General features: G+C 37.6%; 1 protein-coding gene across 1 annotated transcript in view; it reads right to left on the reverse strand.

Moving 5' to 3' along the window:
- The window catches only part of PDE5A (phosphodiesterase 5A, cGMP-specific), a 123,585-nt gene that overhangs the window by 31,212 nt on the left and 76,575 nt on the right, over window positions 1–15,798 (reverse strand). The window contains exons 8-11 of the mRNA XM_012645347.1: window positions 15,431–15,539; window positions 14,406–14,493; window positions 5,438–5,613; window positions 1,895–1,954 (exon numbers count right to left, since the gene is read on the reverse strand). Coding sequence (XP_012500801.1) covers window positions 1,895–1,954; window positions 5,438–5,613; window positions 14,406–14,493; window positions 15,431–15,539 — 433 coding nt within the window. The remainder of the gene's footprint in view (window positions 1–1,894; window positions 1,955–5,437; window positions 5,614–14,405; window positions 14,494–15,430; window positions 15,540–15,798) is intronic.

Consider the following 15,798-nt stretch of genomic DNA (forward strand, 5'->3'; position numbering starts at 1 on the left):
TGACAATCTAAAATTCAAAATGCTTCCATGAGCAGGTTTTAAATTGAGATAAACGATCAGACACATGACAAAGACAACAATTTTGGTAATTGCCGGATGATGCAAACATCTGTGTATTTGGGGCTATACAGGAATTTTTATTTGGTTGATAGAAAACTAGAATTGAAACCAATTGCTGAATTTCAACCAATTTAAATAAATTACTTGACCTAGAAGCTATTTAACCCTAAATTTCTCAATGCAGCTGCCAGAAATCTACTTTCCAAGTGGAACAGCTGGTTTTGAACAATACTTCAATACAGGAATTTGCAGTTATTCTGAAGTGTTTTTCTCTTGCTAAAATTATAAATATAATTGAGAAGGTAATTTTCAGATTTTTCTGAAAGATTATATTATCTTTGAAGTAAAAAACAAAATATCATTGTGATTTTTTTTAGCATTATCTTTAGAAACTACTTGCTAGTTTTTATTTATCTAAGACAACACATGGCAGAGTATAACCTTGCCTTCACTTTAGAGCTAACTTAATAACCCTGCAGTGCCTGCGGCATTTCAGTATGTATCTTCCCATGTGATGATTTCTGTTCTTGGTCTTTCCCCTCTCTTTCTCTCTCTCCCAGTTGATCCACTCCTGTGACTTCCCCACCATGGGACGTTAACTCCCGAATCTCCACCTCTATTTCTGACCACCACCCATCACTCTGGTCCTGCCTTCTTTGATTGTTGAAGATGTCCACTTTGTTGTTCTACCAGCACTTCAAACTCAGCTTGTCCTAAATCAAATCTACCTTCTTAATATTTCCATTTTTATTAGTTAATGTCACCATTATTCTCTGAATTACCGAGGTCAAAACATTTGGATCATCTTTAATCTTCACTCTCCCCGACAGCTAAAGACAGAGCAGTGTTGCACGCGTGCGCTCCAGGGCGAGACTGTGAACTTGCACCCTGACCCCCCTACGTCGTGGCAGTGTGACCTTCTGCAAGTCACTGGCTTCTCTAGGCTTCAGTGTGGCCTTCATGACATAGTTATGAAGTACGCATAAGAACACAACTGTTCAGTTAACATGAGAAAAAGGATGTAAGGGTACAAAGAATTTAGCATGAGGCAAGCTGGGATGGTGATGACAGTGAACAAGAATCTCAATGACCTGCTCACATTCTTCCCATTCCTTACATACCTCTCATCACATCTTGCATAGACCTTGTCTATGTCATTGCAAATAAATTTAAACTCAGAAGGCCAGTCTTGGTTGCAAATGTATAAGTGCCTCAAATTTTCATTAATCTCAACCAAGCCATTCCCAACCAAGATCGAGAACATATAACATAGCTACTTATGTATCAATGTGCTTTTTGCTCATTGTATGCTACGTAACAATGTAATGAGAATTCAGGAACTGGCCCTATCTGAACTCAATTTCAAACAGCACTTCATAAGCCATACGGTCAGAAATTAAAATCAATCTCGATTCTTGATAATGCAGAGTAGGTTATCAGTAACAAACGATAAATAAACTCGTCATTACCCTAGACAGCTGCCTTGTAGTCCCCATTTCCCCAGAAAATGAAAACTAAATTTAATTTTAGCCTAAGAAAGATGTAAAGATTAGAACAATTACTGAAAAAAAAATCAGAATAATATAAAGTATTATAAAGTCAATATAAGCTATTTAATATCTTTTGCTTTGCATTATCAGTGACTTTGCACCCCTGCAAGAAAGTAGAGTTGATTAAATATTTTATGAGTGTCCATTTAAATATTTACCAAATTTGATTAAACGTCTAGGGGACCACTACTAGTAGAACCAGATATCCTGCGAAAAGCATACTTATGTATTATTGATTAGGTGTTTGCAGTTGGTAATTTTTAAAAAGATAGAAGACAAATTACCGCTAGAGACTGAAGCTCTCTTGTTTCCTCCTCTGCTGCCGAAGCATGGTACGACAGAACCTACAGGGCGAGAAGAGAAGGGGTCCAGGTTACACAGGCGAGAACGACCGATTCTCCAGAATTGCAAGCTTGGAATTCCACTACGCCTTCTTCGAGAGAGAACTAGACTCCTCAGGATGTCAAATCTTACTTGCTGTTTTCTTCAACAGAGAGAAAATCCCAGATTTAGATTCCATTGCTTGTTTTAGAAAACAGAGAGGTATACTCCCTATGTTCAAAGAACACTGTCACCCTGACATTGTTGCTCTAACACATTATAAGGCCACCTAGAAATAACTATTGGCTCAAATTTAGGAGAAAATTTATTTTGAATTGTTTTTTAAAAAAAATATTGACTTTAGTTATTTTTGCTTGTGTACTGAATTAGGGGGGAAAAAACCTTTGCCTAAACTGACATTTTAATGTTGATATTTGGGAAAAAAATAGTCTAGAAGTGGCTCTCAGGTGGGGCTTATGACCACTACAGACATTCATACAGAAAAACTGCATGGCTGAGATATGACGTCACACAGATTTACGGATCCCGTTACACTCATACAGCTCAAGAGCTAAGAAGAGGGTAGTGTGGCTTATAAAGCTGCCCATTAGCAGCTGAGAACACTGGGACTCAGAGCTTCTCATGCCTTGGCTGGAAGCTCACACGCAGCGAGAGGGCAGGCGGCCTAGGATCCAGCTCTCACCTGCTAAGCTAGTGCCCCTCCCATTACCTTGTAGAGTGAGAAAGTCGGGCTTACTCTCTTCTTACTCACTTAGCATGAGAATCATAATCTCCACTTTCAAAAGCAACAACTTCTGAGTACAGGTTGAACATCCCAAATCTGACAATCTAAAATTCAAAATGCTTCCATGAGCACCCCCTTTGAGCATCATGTTGGTGCTCAAACAGTTTCATATTCTAGAGCATTCTGGGTTTTGGATTTTCAGATTTGGGATGCTCAACTGGTAAGTCAGTATAATGCAAACATTCCAAAATCCAAAAAAAATCTGAAATCCAAAACACTTCTGGTCTCAAGCATTTCAGATAAGGAATATTCATTCTCAACTGGGATAGTATTTTAGACACTTTTTTAAAACAAGGTAGTAGTTGCATTTAAAATGCCTATCAGTAAAGTTCATTTTTGACAGAGATAACACTGATTCACAAAAAAACCCCAAAAGTTGAAAAATCATTGATAAAAAGGTAACTCATTTTCAGACTTTAAATGGTGAGTAAATTAATTCAAGAGCCCAAACTACTTTTCCTTGAACCAGTCTTTAAATTTTAAGCAATTTAAAAATCTAAAACCAAATGGCATATATGCCTACTGTCTTGTGATTCAGAACATTTATAATACTGCGCCACATGGAATCTGTCTTAGCATTTGAAACATTAATCACTAGGAAACCTCAGGAACCTCAGAGGTGCCGTCTCCTCCCCATATGAAACCGACAGGTCATGGCTGCTAACCTGTGGCTGCTGAGACCACAGAAGTAGTTTTGCTGAGAAAAGATTATGACCATGAATTAGTCTAATATTAGTAAGTGCAATGCAACATGAATAAACAAATGAAGGAGTCATATAATACATTCTAAGTTCAAAAAATTATTTTTATTATATACCAAAGATAAAAATAGCACCTCACCCATAGGGTAAAAGGATTAACTTTGTTAACACATGCACGCATCAGAATACAGAGGAAGCATCTGATAAAGGCTAGCTATTTTTATTGTCATTGTTGCTTTATTGTTAGTATAATGATCATGACTTCCAGGTCGAAATAATTCACTACCCTAAGAAGACCTGAGGGCTTTGAGTCCTTGGCTTCTGTCCAATGGCCTCGTAAAGGAAGGAAAATTTTTGTTGAGGTTGGACCTGTGATCACTGAGTTAATTACTCATATATTTAGCTAAAGGAGAGCTATAATAGAGAGACAGAAATAAATCTCAATCAGGAAAACATTCAGAGATTTTGAACAAAGTGATAGATCCGCGACTGCTTCAAAATAATCCAACGGGAGGTGAAGAAGAGTGCGGAGGAGTGAGCGTGGGAATGGATGGAGGTACACTGACCATGGTCGATAATTACTGAAGATGACTGATGAGTACGTGGGGGTCTCACTGAGCTATTTTCTCTACTTTTGTATGTTTGAAACTTTCCATTATAAAAAGTTAAAAAAAAAATTTCTAATTGATAGCTTCAACTCTTCAGTGCAAAACCACAGAACTAGGAAAAAAAAAGATTAAAAATTATATATAATGTATACACATACATGTATGTCTGTATATATATTTTGAAACTATATGTAAACATGTATGTGTATGTTTATATACATAATTGAAACCATATTTGAAATATATATCTGTGCATATATGTATGTGTATATATACACATTTGAAACAGATTTCTACTGGTTTATTATTCAGGGTCTTTTATATAATACTGTAGCAAACCTATTGGTATCATATATTCAGCTAGAAAGTAAGTGTGCCATCTTGGTTACTGATAAAACTTAGATGTATAATGTATTTCTTTCTAGCTCTTTAGGTTAGATATTTATTTATGAGGGATTAGAGGAAATGTTATTATATCCCAAACACTAATTTTCACTGATCTCATCTAGATAAGGGTTGGCAAACATTCAAATATATTTCATAGTGGTGTATGAATTAGTATAGTAGAGACATCTGCACCTTCGGAAGTCTATTTCTCTAAATGGTCTACGATGTCAGAAACTGTGTTATCCGAAGTGAACATTGTCAAGGCAGCTGGTGAAATACAGGGAAAGGGCTGACTCTGCTGAGCAGGCTCATCCTGCGTGGGAAGGAGCCTGCCCGATGCCGGCCCTCTCAGCCGGTGCGTCCACTGCTCCCTGCGCATCCACCATCACCTGGGGGCGCTGCAGTGATGCAGATTCCCAGCACCTCCCCCCCAAAACTTACTCAATCAGAACTTTCAGCGGTGGAGTCTATAAATCTGTAGTTTGAAAGTTTCTGAGATGATTCTGGAGTAGCTAGTCCAGAAATTTCAACTATTCCTGCTTCTCACTGATTTTCTTTTTCTTTTCTTTTCCTCACTTCTAATTCTCTTAAGAGTGCCTAGGCTTTCTGTTTTTTGTTTTTTTTTTAATTTATTTGCACAGTGTTCTCATGGAGCGACAGGAAGGCTCAGGCCATGGGGAGGGCGGACAGGTTGCAGTAGCAGTGGTCACCTCTGTGAATGGATTATTACAGTCAAAGATGCTTTCTGCAGAAAAAGGGGACTGAAGGGACAAATGGCTTGAGTTTGGGTTTGGTCATGACCCTTGGCAAATTTCTAAAATATTCTGGGTCTTAGTTTCCTTCACTCTTAAAATGAGGACAATAAGGATCTCATCATCTAAAGCACACGATTTTTGTGAGGCCACAACGATAGAACACCCAGACACATCACGAGTTGTTACGAGGGAAAGGCAGGAGCTCAGAGTCTGGCTGTAGAGACTGAGAGGTCCTGAAACTTCAGCCCACCTCTAACGTGACCATCTGCTTGGCCATGGCTCTCTCTACGGCTTCGTACATCTGTGTGTTCTGGATCCCCAAGCCACAAAAGATGACAAAAGCTTCCAGAAACTGCTCATCATTTCGGTTGAAAGGCTTAACCTTGCCAGTATTCTCCTCCATCTTATTAACAAGTTGGCAAACCCCTATAATGATCCAAGAAATTGACAAATGTTATTGTTAAGAATCATGGCTTTTACTGACTTTAACACACACACACCCAAAGATTGTCATATCCTTCTTTCTTAGGAATGCCTGGCATCTCCAAATAAGCAAATGAACCCCCACAAACATAAGATAGAGCGGTAAACAGAATTTACATGGAAACTAGGTTCACATGGTCCTAAATGTATATTGTTGCCTGTGTTCAAAAAAATCCTAGAGTACTATTTTCTTCCAGACTCGGTCATGAATTTTAAATCAGTTGAGTCCCCAAAGACAATTTGTCCTTTGGAAACTAATTGGATTTTTGTACACTTGCCAAGAGAACAATTTTGATGCACATCAGAATTTTGGGTCACACAGATTGCCTTTCCTTACTGAGAAATCAGAAGTTAAAAAACATAGTTAGACACAAAATAGAATGCAGAAAGCAGGCAATTCCCATAGGCAGTCTCAAGTTTCAGACCCACACCTCTGTATCCAGGAGAATCATATTTGCAGCCAACTTTTGATACTGCGAATAATTATGAAAATAAAATGACTATTCACTTAGAAATAAAAGCAGATCTAATATGTGAAGAAAACCATAACCTCCCAAGTCCTGGGTTCTATCAGAAAGTCAAATATGTCAATAAAAATGGAAGATGACATCAGCATAATGTTAGATGTTTTTTGAACTGGTTGTTCTATGGGATTCTGAGCCTCGTGGTCTCTCTGTGAGGAGTCTGATGATCCAGCTTACCTCTGGGTAAAACAAAGTGTTGTAAAATCTGTCTGTGAATATATAGAAACAGACTTCCACCACGTGCCCGCTGTGGGACAGGCGTTGTGCTAAATACTTTGGCAGACACGTGATCTCTAGTCCTCACAATTTCTACCATGAGGCAGGTGTGATCAGCCCCATTTGACAGATGAGGAAACTAAATCTCATAAAGTTCACATCATTTGCTCAAAGCTACTTACTTAGCTGGTTTGTGTGGATCTAAAATTCAACCCCAGCTCAGTCTGGCCCCAAAGGTCACTCTCTTTTCACCGCACTTTGCTGCCTTTTACCTGTCGTTGCTAGCAGTTCCCCGGTGGCCCCGTGCTTGCTCACATCCCTGGCTGCTCCCCACCGCCCTCCTCCCTGTCTTCCCAGGGGAGCCCCACATCCTTCACCACGAGCTCCTGGGGGCCTCCCGCTTCCCGGTGAGGCAGGCGCCGCCCTTCTCTATGCCCTTAACACTGTCACTTGGTGTCTCAATGGTAGATTTTATTTCCATCTGTCTTTCTAGGCTGTAAATATCTTAGGCTTAGAGATTTATTTTCTTTTCAGTTCCATTTCCTCAGCTAGCAAAATGCCTAGCATAGAGCAGGAACCCAAAATGTTTTCTGAGTTAACGAAAGAATGCATGACTGCCGCTCTGACCCAGCCTACTTTCCCACGAAGACTATAGCATGTTGTCCCTTATTTTTTCCTGGAGCGCAACAGGATTTCATAGAGTCTGTGATGACACATGGCTGCATGATGGCTTAAGCCCCTTTATCACTACTGGCGTTCACTTTCTTTATTTTTAACACCATAAATTATCTGTACTCTCCTTTGTGCCCTTTTTGTTTGTTTGTCTACACAGTAAAGACATCTAGATGCCTCTCTATCTGCATTAGGGCTGCAGGGATTACTTATTCCATAATCAAGGAAAATTTTAAGCAAGACATAATTTGGATGCTGCAAGTAAAAGCCATGCACTAAATGGGCAATCAGGCTCATTATCTTAAAAGCACATGTCCCATGTATGGTAACCAAAACACAGGGGCTACATCCTGCGGCCTTTGTGAATCTCCAAATTGCAAATATGGAACTGTTTATACGAGGCTTTGGCTGTCTCCCAAATCACATTTTCCTGTGAGTCACGTGCCCTTATCCTCGGATCACAATGGAATTGCCTTTCAGCTTTACTAAAGTTTTCTCCTACTCAATGGCCATTTTTTAAAAACAACATATTTTTTATTACTTCATAAGAATTACTACATATATAACAAGAAAAGTATATCAGAGACGGGCTGAGATGCGTGTGTCAGGCAGCGCGCTGGGATTATAACCTAGTGAAGTCAGTCTCCTGTACAGCAGTTCACATCTGTGACTCAGTCAAAATTCACTGAATGAATACATTAAGAGGGATTAAATTATACCTCTGGAATTACTCACAAGTTCTTCAAATGGAATGTTAAATGTACAAATACAAGGATCTGCCGGAACAACCACAGCCCAGAGCAAAACAGCTAAAGTAGTGGGTGTTACAATCCACCACTACAGACACAGCGACACAGACACAGCGTTGATTAAGCTCAGGGCAAGACAAAGGACACGGAAGACACACCATCTGTTCAGGCACATAACACAGCTCTCCTCCGAAAGTGGGGAGGACAGCCATCGCTATATAGCATTCACAATAATCCACTGATCTCTTTATGTCCTTCAGAAAATTTACTTATGTCAAATGGAAATACCCTAGTTAAAAAAAAACGCTATAAAAAAAAGGTTCATAACAAACAAATGAGGTTCTTCAAGAAAATTAAAAGCTTGGGCACATTTACAGATAGAGTTGCTATCTTACAAAATAGATTTTAATCATTCAGGAAATGTTACTTTGCCGCTTAATCATTTCTAAATTACTTAGAATTTTATAGTTTTTCTCATGTAGATGGTATATGTTTCTAGCCGAGTTGATTCCTTGTTACTATGGGAAATGAGATTTATCCATTATTATCTTCTAACAAATTTGTCTTGGCATATATTAAAGTTATTTCTCTTTAATAATTTGATAACCAGGCACTCTTTTAAAAACTCTCTTATTAGACGGGAACTTACAGCTGACTGCCTCAGAGATTTCCATTTAACAATTGTATCATCTGTAAGCTATTTCTTTGTGCCTCCTCCTTTTCTGTGTCCTCCTTATTTCAATTCTCTTCCCCTCTGGTTTCCTTAGAATTTCCTTAGGGCAATCATTTTTTTTTTAAACAAAGTTCTTTCTCAATTACTTTCATGAAAAATTTTAAAGTCCTCTTGAGCTAGTATTGGTTATTACAAATTTTTATAGAATTTCTCCATTTCGCCAAAATGTATTAATTTGGTACACTGTATTATCAAACATCTTTTAAAATTTCTTCTTTATCTGTAGTTAGATTCCCTCTCTCATTCCTATTTGTGTTCCTCTTTCAATATCCTCATTATCTGTGTTGGAGATTTGTTTATTATTATGTTTGCCCATTATCTCTGGTTTTACTCTCCCTTCCCATTTCACAAATTTATTTTTTGTTTCCTTCCTCTGCCTTCTTTCTATGTGTTTATTTGGAAAAGGCAGCATAGAGAGTGGAAAAGAAAGAAATGCTGCTTTTCTAATTTCTTAAGTCGAATGCTTAGTTAAAATAATTTCATTAGTTCTTGATTAATAATAAACTTGATTTAATATTTAAAACTATAGATTTTTCTGAGTCTACACCAACCACGTACCTTAAGTTTTTATGTTATATTGATACAACCATTAATTTTCTAAAATACTGTACTTAAATTATAACATTTGATTTCTTCTTTGTCATTTAGAAGAATGCTTTTCAGTTTCCAAGTGAGTTTTTTCCTTCTAATTTATCCTTTTATTACATATTTCCAGTTTTAATGCATTGTGATCCATGAAAGTGGCTGTACTTCTTAGAAATGATTGAGTTTGTGTTTTTTGTGTGTATGTCATCAATATTTGTTAATATCTGATGGACTTTTGATAAGAATTTTTATTTTTAAATTATGAAATATTGAAGTCAACCTATATATGCCAATTAAATCCATTTCATTCTTTATATTAATCAATTCTAATGTTTCCTTATTTTTTCTTTCTACTTTAACACTGTGAGAAGTACACAAAAGGACCACTATGATTACCATTTTGTCTATTTCTCCTTTTATTTTCAACAGCTTTGGTTTTTATGTCAATGATGTTATTCAGTTTATCAGCATTCATGGCAATTCCACTTTCCTCTGTTGCGTTTAATCAATGCAAGGTAACCCTTTACATTATGTTTTTACCTTAAATTATACTTTGTTTGATATAAATACTGTCATCCCTATTCAATTTTTGCTCATTTTGTGTAAAATATGTCCTTACAAATGGCATATATTTCATATCTTCCAGAAATTCCTCAAAGTTTCTGGTCCAATGAAGGTATGCTTCTCTGTTTTTCAGTGCTACTATGAAGTTTTCCTTATTTTTCTTTTTTTCAATCTATTCTTGAAGCTATGATCCTTACACTTATTTTTATCATATACATACATACATCTTCACTTTTATAATTGGAGCTATAAGTTCTTTTTTTTTTTTTTGAGACAGAGTCTCATTCTGTTGCCCTGGCTAGAGTGCCATGGCGTCAGCCTCGCTCACAGCAGCCTCCAACTCCTGGGCTCAAACGATCTTCCTGCCTCAGCCTCCCGAGTAGCTGGGACTACAGGCACACGCCACTGTGCCTGGCTAATTTTTTCTATATTCAGTTGTTTGGCTAATTTCTATTTATAGTAGAGACGGGGTCTCGCTCTTGCTCAGGCTGGTCTTGAACTCCTGAGCTCAAGCAATCCTCCCGCCTCGGCCTCCCAGAGTACTAGGATTACAGGCGTGAGCCACCGCACCCGGTCTATAAATTCTTAATTTTATTTTTTTCTCACTTTCTTCCAATTATTACTCCCCCTACAGTCTCATTTCCTGCAGCTTATTATAACTAAGTATAATTAATTTACAATTCCCTAACTGGGGAAAAAACTGGATACTTTAAGGAATGTAAGTAATTCGTACCATGGAAGACAATGTACAATTTAATTGTAAACAAATGAGCAGCTAATGCTTTGCCAAGTGATAAAATCTAATATCAAAAATAAAATGAAGTAGAAGTTAAATTTAAACATATAGCATTAAAATGTTTATTTATGCCTTGGAATTATATTGCAACATGTAGATGAGCAGATTATCTAAGTAGTCACCCATGTAAGGGTCTACACCTGACTAATTTACTAAACAAGCCAAAATAAATTAACGCAGTAAAATAAGATGATATGGAGTGATAATCGATGATGCAGAAATTTATAGAGGATTACTCAGAAAAATCCTGTAGGCATGCAGGTCTCCCAAAGTTCACTGATACAAAGTAAACAAGACAAAGTGTCTTTTGCAGCATCAGAATGATGCTGGTGTTTGGACAGTTCAAATAGGCTAACAGAACAAGCCTGAATGCAAAAGACACTTTAAAAAGTCATTGTGAAAAAACAAAGCAGAACCTTCTGACAGTGTAGATGAGAGAGGATTAGCTGCCCCAAACTGGTTAACGAATACATATTTTTCCTCTCAATACTTCTCTGTCAAACAATATGTGGTATAGCTCTATAATTTTTATTACACTTTTTTACTAACAAGGAGATGTAAATGTAAGCTATTTAAAGTGGAGATATTCTAAACATGTTCTTTTTTCGGCGGAGGGGCAGGGGTATGGGAAGAGGATTAATTTCTTCCAAATCTGCCCTGAAATTGGTACGGAGAAATAGGCATCAAAATTTCTGGCAAATACAATATGGGGAAAAAGCATATTTAGCCTAATAAATAGGGAAAATAATTGGTTAAATTAAATGACTATGGAAATATATTTCCTCAACAGTGTTGGAAGCACAGCGGTGGAAACACTCTGTCTTGGCCAGGGCACTAAGAAAGTATCGGACGTGAAACCATACCTCAGGGAATCAGTCTGATGAGACAGCAGGCCCCACGCTGGTCGAGTGCCTGTAATTTCATCTCCTTGTCAGTAATGGAAAACAATGAGGGAAGGAAGATTACAAAAAACACAAGGGCCCGTCCATCTTTCTGCATCTAACTCTATGGGGATGCTCTATTAGAATTACATAACAGTGAAATCTGGTCCGGGACGTGTAAGACAAATTATCTACGACCACGGTATTTTCCATGCTGCATCTGTGGACGTAAGTATAGTCCAGAATTCCAATTCTGAGTTTTGTCACACTTATAAAACATCCAGGAACACTGGATCAACTGAGTATGCCACCCCCACCCCAACCAAACGCACCAGAGGGGAGAAATCAGTTCCTTTTTCTTTTTACTTACAGGGAGTTTTTCCTCTCCAATATGAGCACTTGCTTACTTTTGTGGCTCTGTCATCAAGCAGGGTGACACAAAATGTTTGCCAAGAGAAGTCTAATTATTTTGACTGTTATTTTTTATTTCTTTGCTAACTTGTCTGAAACAGTGACAGAATCATAGAATGTGAATTTTGAACAGACACGAAAGGTTACAGAGTTCAACTCTACAGAGGCGAGTAATCATTTACATGGCCAAAGGTAGAGTGGTGCAAGCATGGCGCCGTGAGTCCTACTCCCAGTCCAGTGCTCTCTGCGCATCGCCCAGGTAGCTCTCGTCCACCACGCGCACAAAGCCATGACAGCGCCTGGTGCATACGGCTTCCAGGCACTCCCCGTTCCCAGTCATTACTCCAGAGAAACACTGCTAAGGACAGGTCAAGACGCGACTGGATGTGGCAAGCCGCCACTCCGTCCTCCTTCTCATGACAACCTACTAGTAAATAATGCATCCCTTCTGTAATTTATTTTCACATTTTCAAAGGTCAAAAGCAATCTTTATACTTATATGTGAAAGCACTAAAAAAAATCAAAACATTTATAATGTGGTTTTCTCCATGATCTCCCTAGGAAATAAAGTTTTGTAACATTTACTTGGTATCATATCGTAACATACTCTTAGCAGTGTATCTTTACTGCTTAGGTTAGAGATCTGATTGGTGATAATCTTTAAAAGGAGCTTACATATTCATTAATCTCTACTTTTTCTCTGAGAACTGCAGAAGAGTGCAGTTGACCAAACATCCCTGCAGAGAGTTGTCACGCCGGCTTCTAAGAGGCCTTAATATGCGACTGGCCAAGGTCAGGATCTGACCCTCAGCCTTGTAGCTTTAGAAACAGATTGGCATGCTGAGGACAGATCCATTTCTCTGGGGTGGGAGTCACAGTAACTAAGGTGACACGACCGATCTGCAAATCCAGAATAGCATTGACGTACAGCAAGAATTAGGTCTGGCCCAGAAACAGGAGCGTGTGCACCTGCGGCCCCGGCCCACTGCCTCAAGTCCGGTTCACTCATTTACGGTGAGAAACCACCGTCAGAGCCACCCGTGTATTTCAGAGGAATGAATAACGCATTCTCTTCCCATGAGCTAAGCTACATTAGACAGGAAAATAACCAGTAAAACGGAAGTCAGACTGGTAGGCCTGGAATCAGAACAAGGGAAGCCGGATTTGTGGAATGCTTAATGGCATCAAGCCTGTGTCTCCATCTGACGATAGGGATGTATACTAGCAAAGGGGCTGGAATCTTTAAGAGATTATTGGCTATAACCTGAGGCATCCATGTGGTGACTTCACCATGTGGTCAGAATACTCAGTGCACACTGATACAACTCTCTGTATCCATGTCTACGTTAGGGACAAAGGTTCCCTTGTCCCTAGACAGAAGGTGGATAGACACTTTCAAAATTTGTCAATATTTTTTTTCTATTTTCATTAATGATACCTCCTACACCCTCTTTGTGATACTCTCCCCTTCAATAAAATTACAGCCAAATCTTGCAATCTGAAAACTATTCAGACTTTTTAAGGTAAATTTATATATCTATGTAGTGCCCCATCAGGGTTTTAATTCTAAAGTTCAGCCTTTAGAAGGGCACTTATACAGCCTTTATTTCCAGGTTCTTGGGAGAATGTTGACAGTTCAGAGCTTTTTCACTATGTTAACCATGGAAGATTGCCATATAAAACCCCACTTAACCTTACTCTTAATATAAACTGCAATACCAAGAAATAAATATGTGAACAAAAGGAGACATTATTCCATTTTTCTGAGAATGCATTCTTCCACCATTCCTGAAGCAGAGGTTTTTCTATGACCCTTATATAAGAGGATGAGTGCCAGAGGACAGGGATTTCTGTTTTGTTCACTTATCAACTGTTCACTGATTTATCAACTGCCAAGAACAGCGTGATGGTCAATAAATATTTATTGAATGAATAAATGTATACAACCTACAATCTAAACCACATATTAAAAAAAATCAAAATTCAGCAAGCAAGACTCTAAAAGGACACACATTATCCTCTTCATGTCTCTAACTCAGTGTCCTACATTTCAATGCATCACTCTAAAACAAAAAAATTCTGCTGAAATAGGATAATAATTATAAAAATATACCACAGTTAATAAGATATTCAACAAATGTCTTTTGGCATTTATCAATTATTTCAAAATTCTTTTCATCTTTTTTCTTTCTGTGTTATCTCTAGATCAAAATTCTTTATCATTATAATTTTTATCTTTTTTCCAGAAATTTTATGCTTTAACACATTGACTGCCACACTAGAAAATAAATTTTTCCCTGGGGCCACATGTTTTATTATGAAAATAGAATTAAACCTTCAAAAACAGAATGATCCTAATATAATGAAAATTTTGTTATTTTTTATTATTTTCTGTGAATTATATGCAAAATAGTTCATGAGGTTCAAGGTAAAGAGACATGTGAGTAACATATGCTTCACGAGGCCCCAGGCTCAACACTAGCATGAGTTAAATACAACTCACGCAGCAGTTAATGTGTTAAACTTACACTTGAAAGAAAGCAGCAGCTGAGAATACATGTTTTAAAAAACAAGTGCAGAGTAAGGGTATTGGAAAGGCTTTACCTATGACTTTATTCTTCTTTCCATTTTTTATAGGTGTACAGAGCAAACTTCTAATGCACTGCTGGTTTACATTTCCTGTGTTTTCATTCTAAACAAAAAACCAAAACAGATAAAATGGTAGAGACTGATTTGTCCATTAGATGCTGTATAAACCATATGGCACATCTGAAAGCACTATATGTTCAATTTTTATTAGCTAGCGAACAATGGAGTGCAGAAAATGTACAAATTATAATGAAGTTGACATAAATACAATGTAAAACAATCAATCTTTACTTTATTAAAACATGATATCCCAGATTTCTTTTTTTCACAAACTTTCCAAGCAGTTTATAGTAGGTAAAATATTTATTCAGTATCTGCCACACTGGTGTGGTAGATGTCCCAAATAATTTAACAGACAGGACAGAATCCAAACACCACTTGGAATGCTACCTGTGACAGACCTGTCCTGCAGTAACACCACCGTTTCTACTGCCCACACTGCTAAAGTTATAAAAAGGTCTCCTAGACACCCAAATAACAAAATTAAGGCAGCTGCCTCAAAGTGCAATTCTTTTGTGAAATGAGAGAAAATACTAGAACTAAAAGTTTTCAATGTCTGAGAAACAGATCTTCATAGCTTTGCTGTCAAGACAAACAGATGCCCATTTTCCCACAGAGCTACTCACTATGGTAGATTACTAATTGTGTAAGTTCGAGCCACACAGAACTTAATTTTTACCAATAAAACAAGAACTCCAGCAATACTATCTAATGAATGCCACTGACATTAAGTAATGGTTAAATTACTTCAAAACTAGCATGATAGTAGATTAATACATGTTTTAAAAAAACTGAAAAAAATACAGAGAAAAATACCCAAGTATGGCTTTCAATACATGTTATCAGCTGTTTTATTTTCCTTCACCTGAGCAGGGAGAGCACAGATCTCTCCTGAGTAGCCAACTCTAGGGTCAGTCCTTAGTTGAAGGGTAACTCTAAGTACAGCCTTCTAGCTTCAAGTCTGAAACTGGGTTACTTACCGTCCAGGGAAACCTTTTGTCCTTACTGATGTCTGGGATATTAAGTGGTTCCATAGTATTTTTGACATACTGAGCATACATGTAATTGATTTTGTTTGCATCACGTTCCCTGTGAGAATAACAGATATGAGTTCTTTCTAACTACAGGCAAACAGTTAAATAAATGGTTAAGGAGAAACATACCAGTCTTAAATTATAAGGCAAAATATATATCTTATTTGGAAAATGCGGCTTTAAATATGTTTGATGATTTACAACTTTGGCAGTTCCTGTAATTTAAATGTTCTGAAAAGACAAAAACCCACAATATTTCAACAGTCTAAAACAAGTTTAAAACATGTTGTAAGTGGTCTTTTTATCAGTGTTAA

This window comes from Propithecus coquereli, unplaced genomic scaffold (assembly GCF_000956105.1).
Source record: "Propithecus coquereli isolate 6110/MARCELLA unplaced genomic scaffold, Pcoq_1.0 Scaffold232, whole genome shotgun sequence".
NCBI classification, from domain to species: Eukaryota; Metazoa; Chordata; class Mammalia; order Primates; family Indriidae; genus Propithecus; species Propithecus coquereli.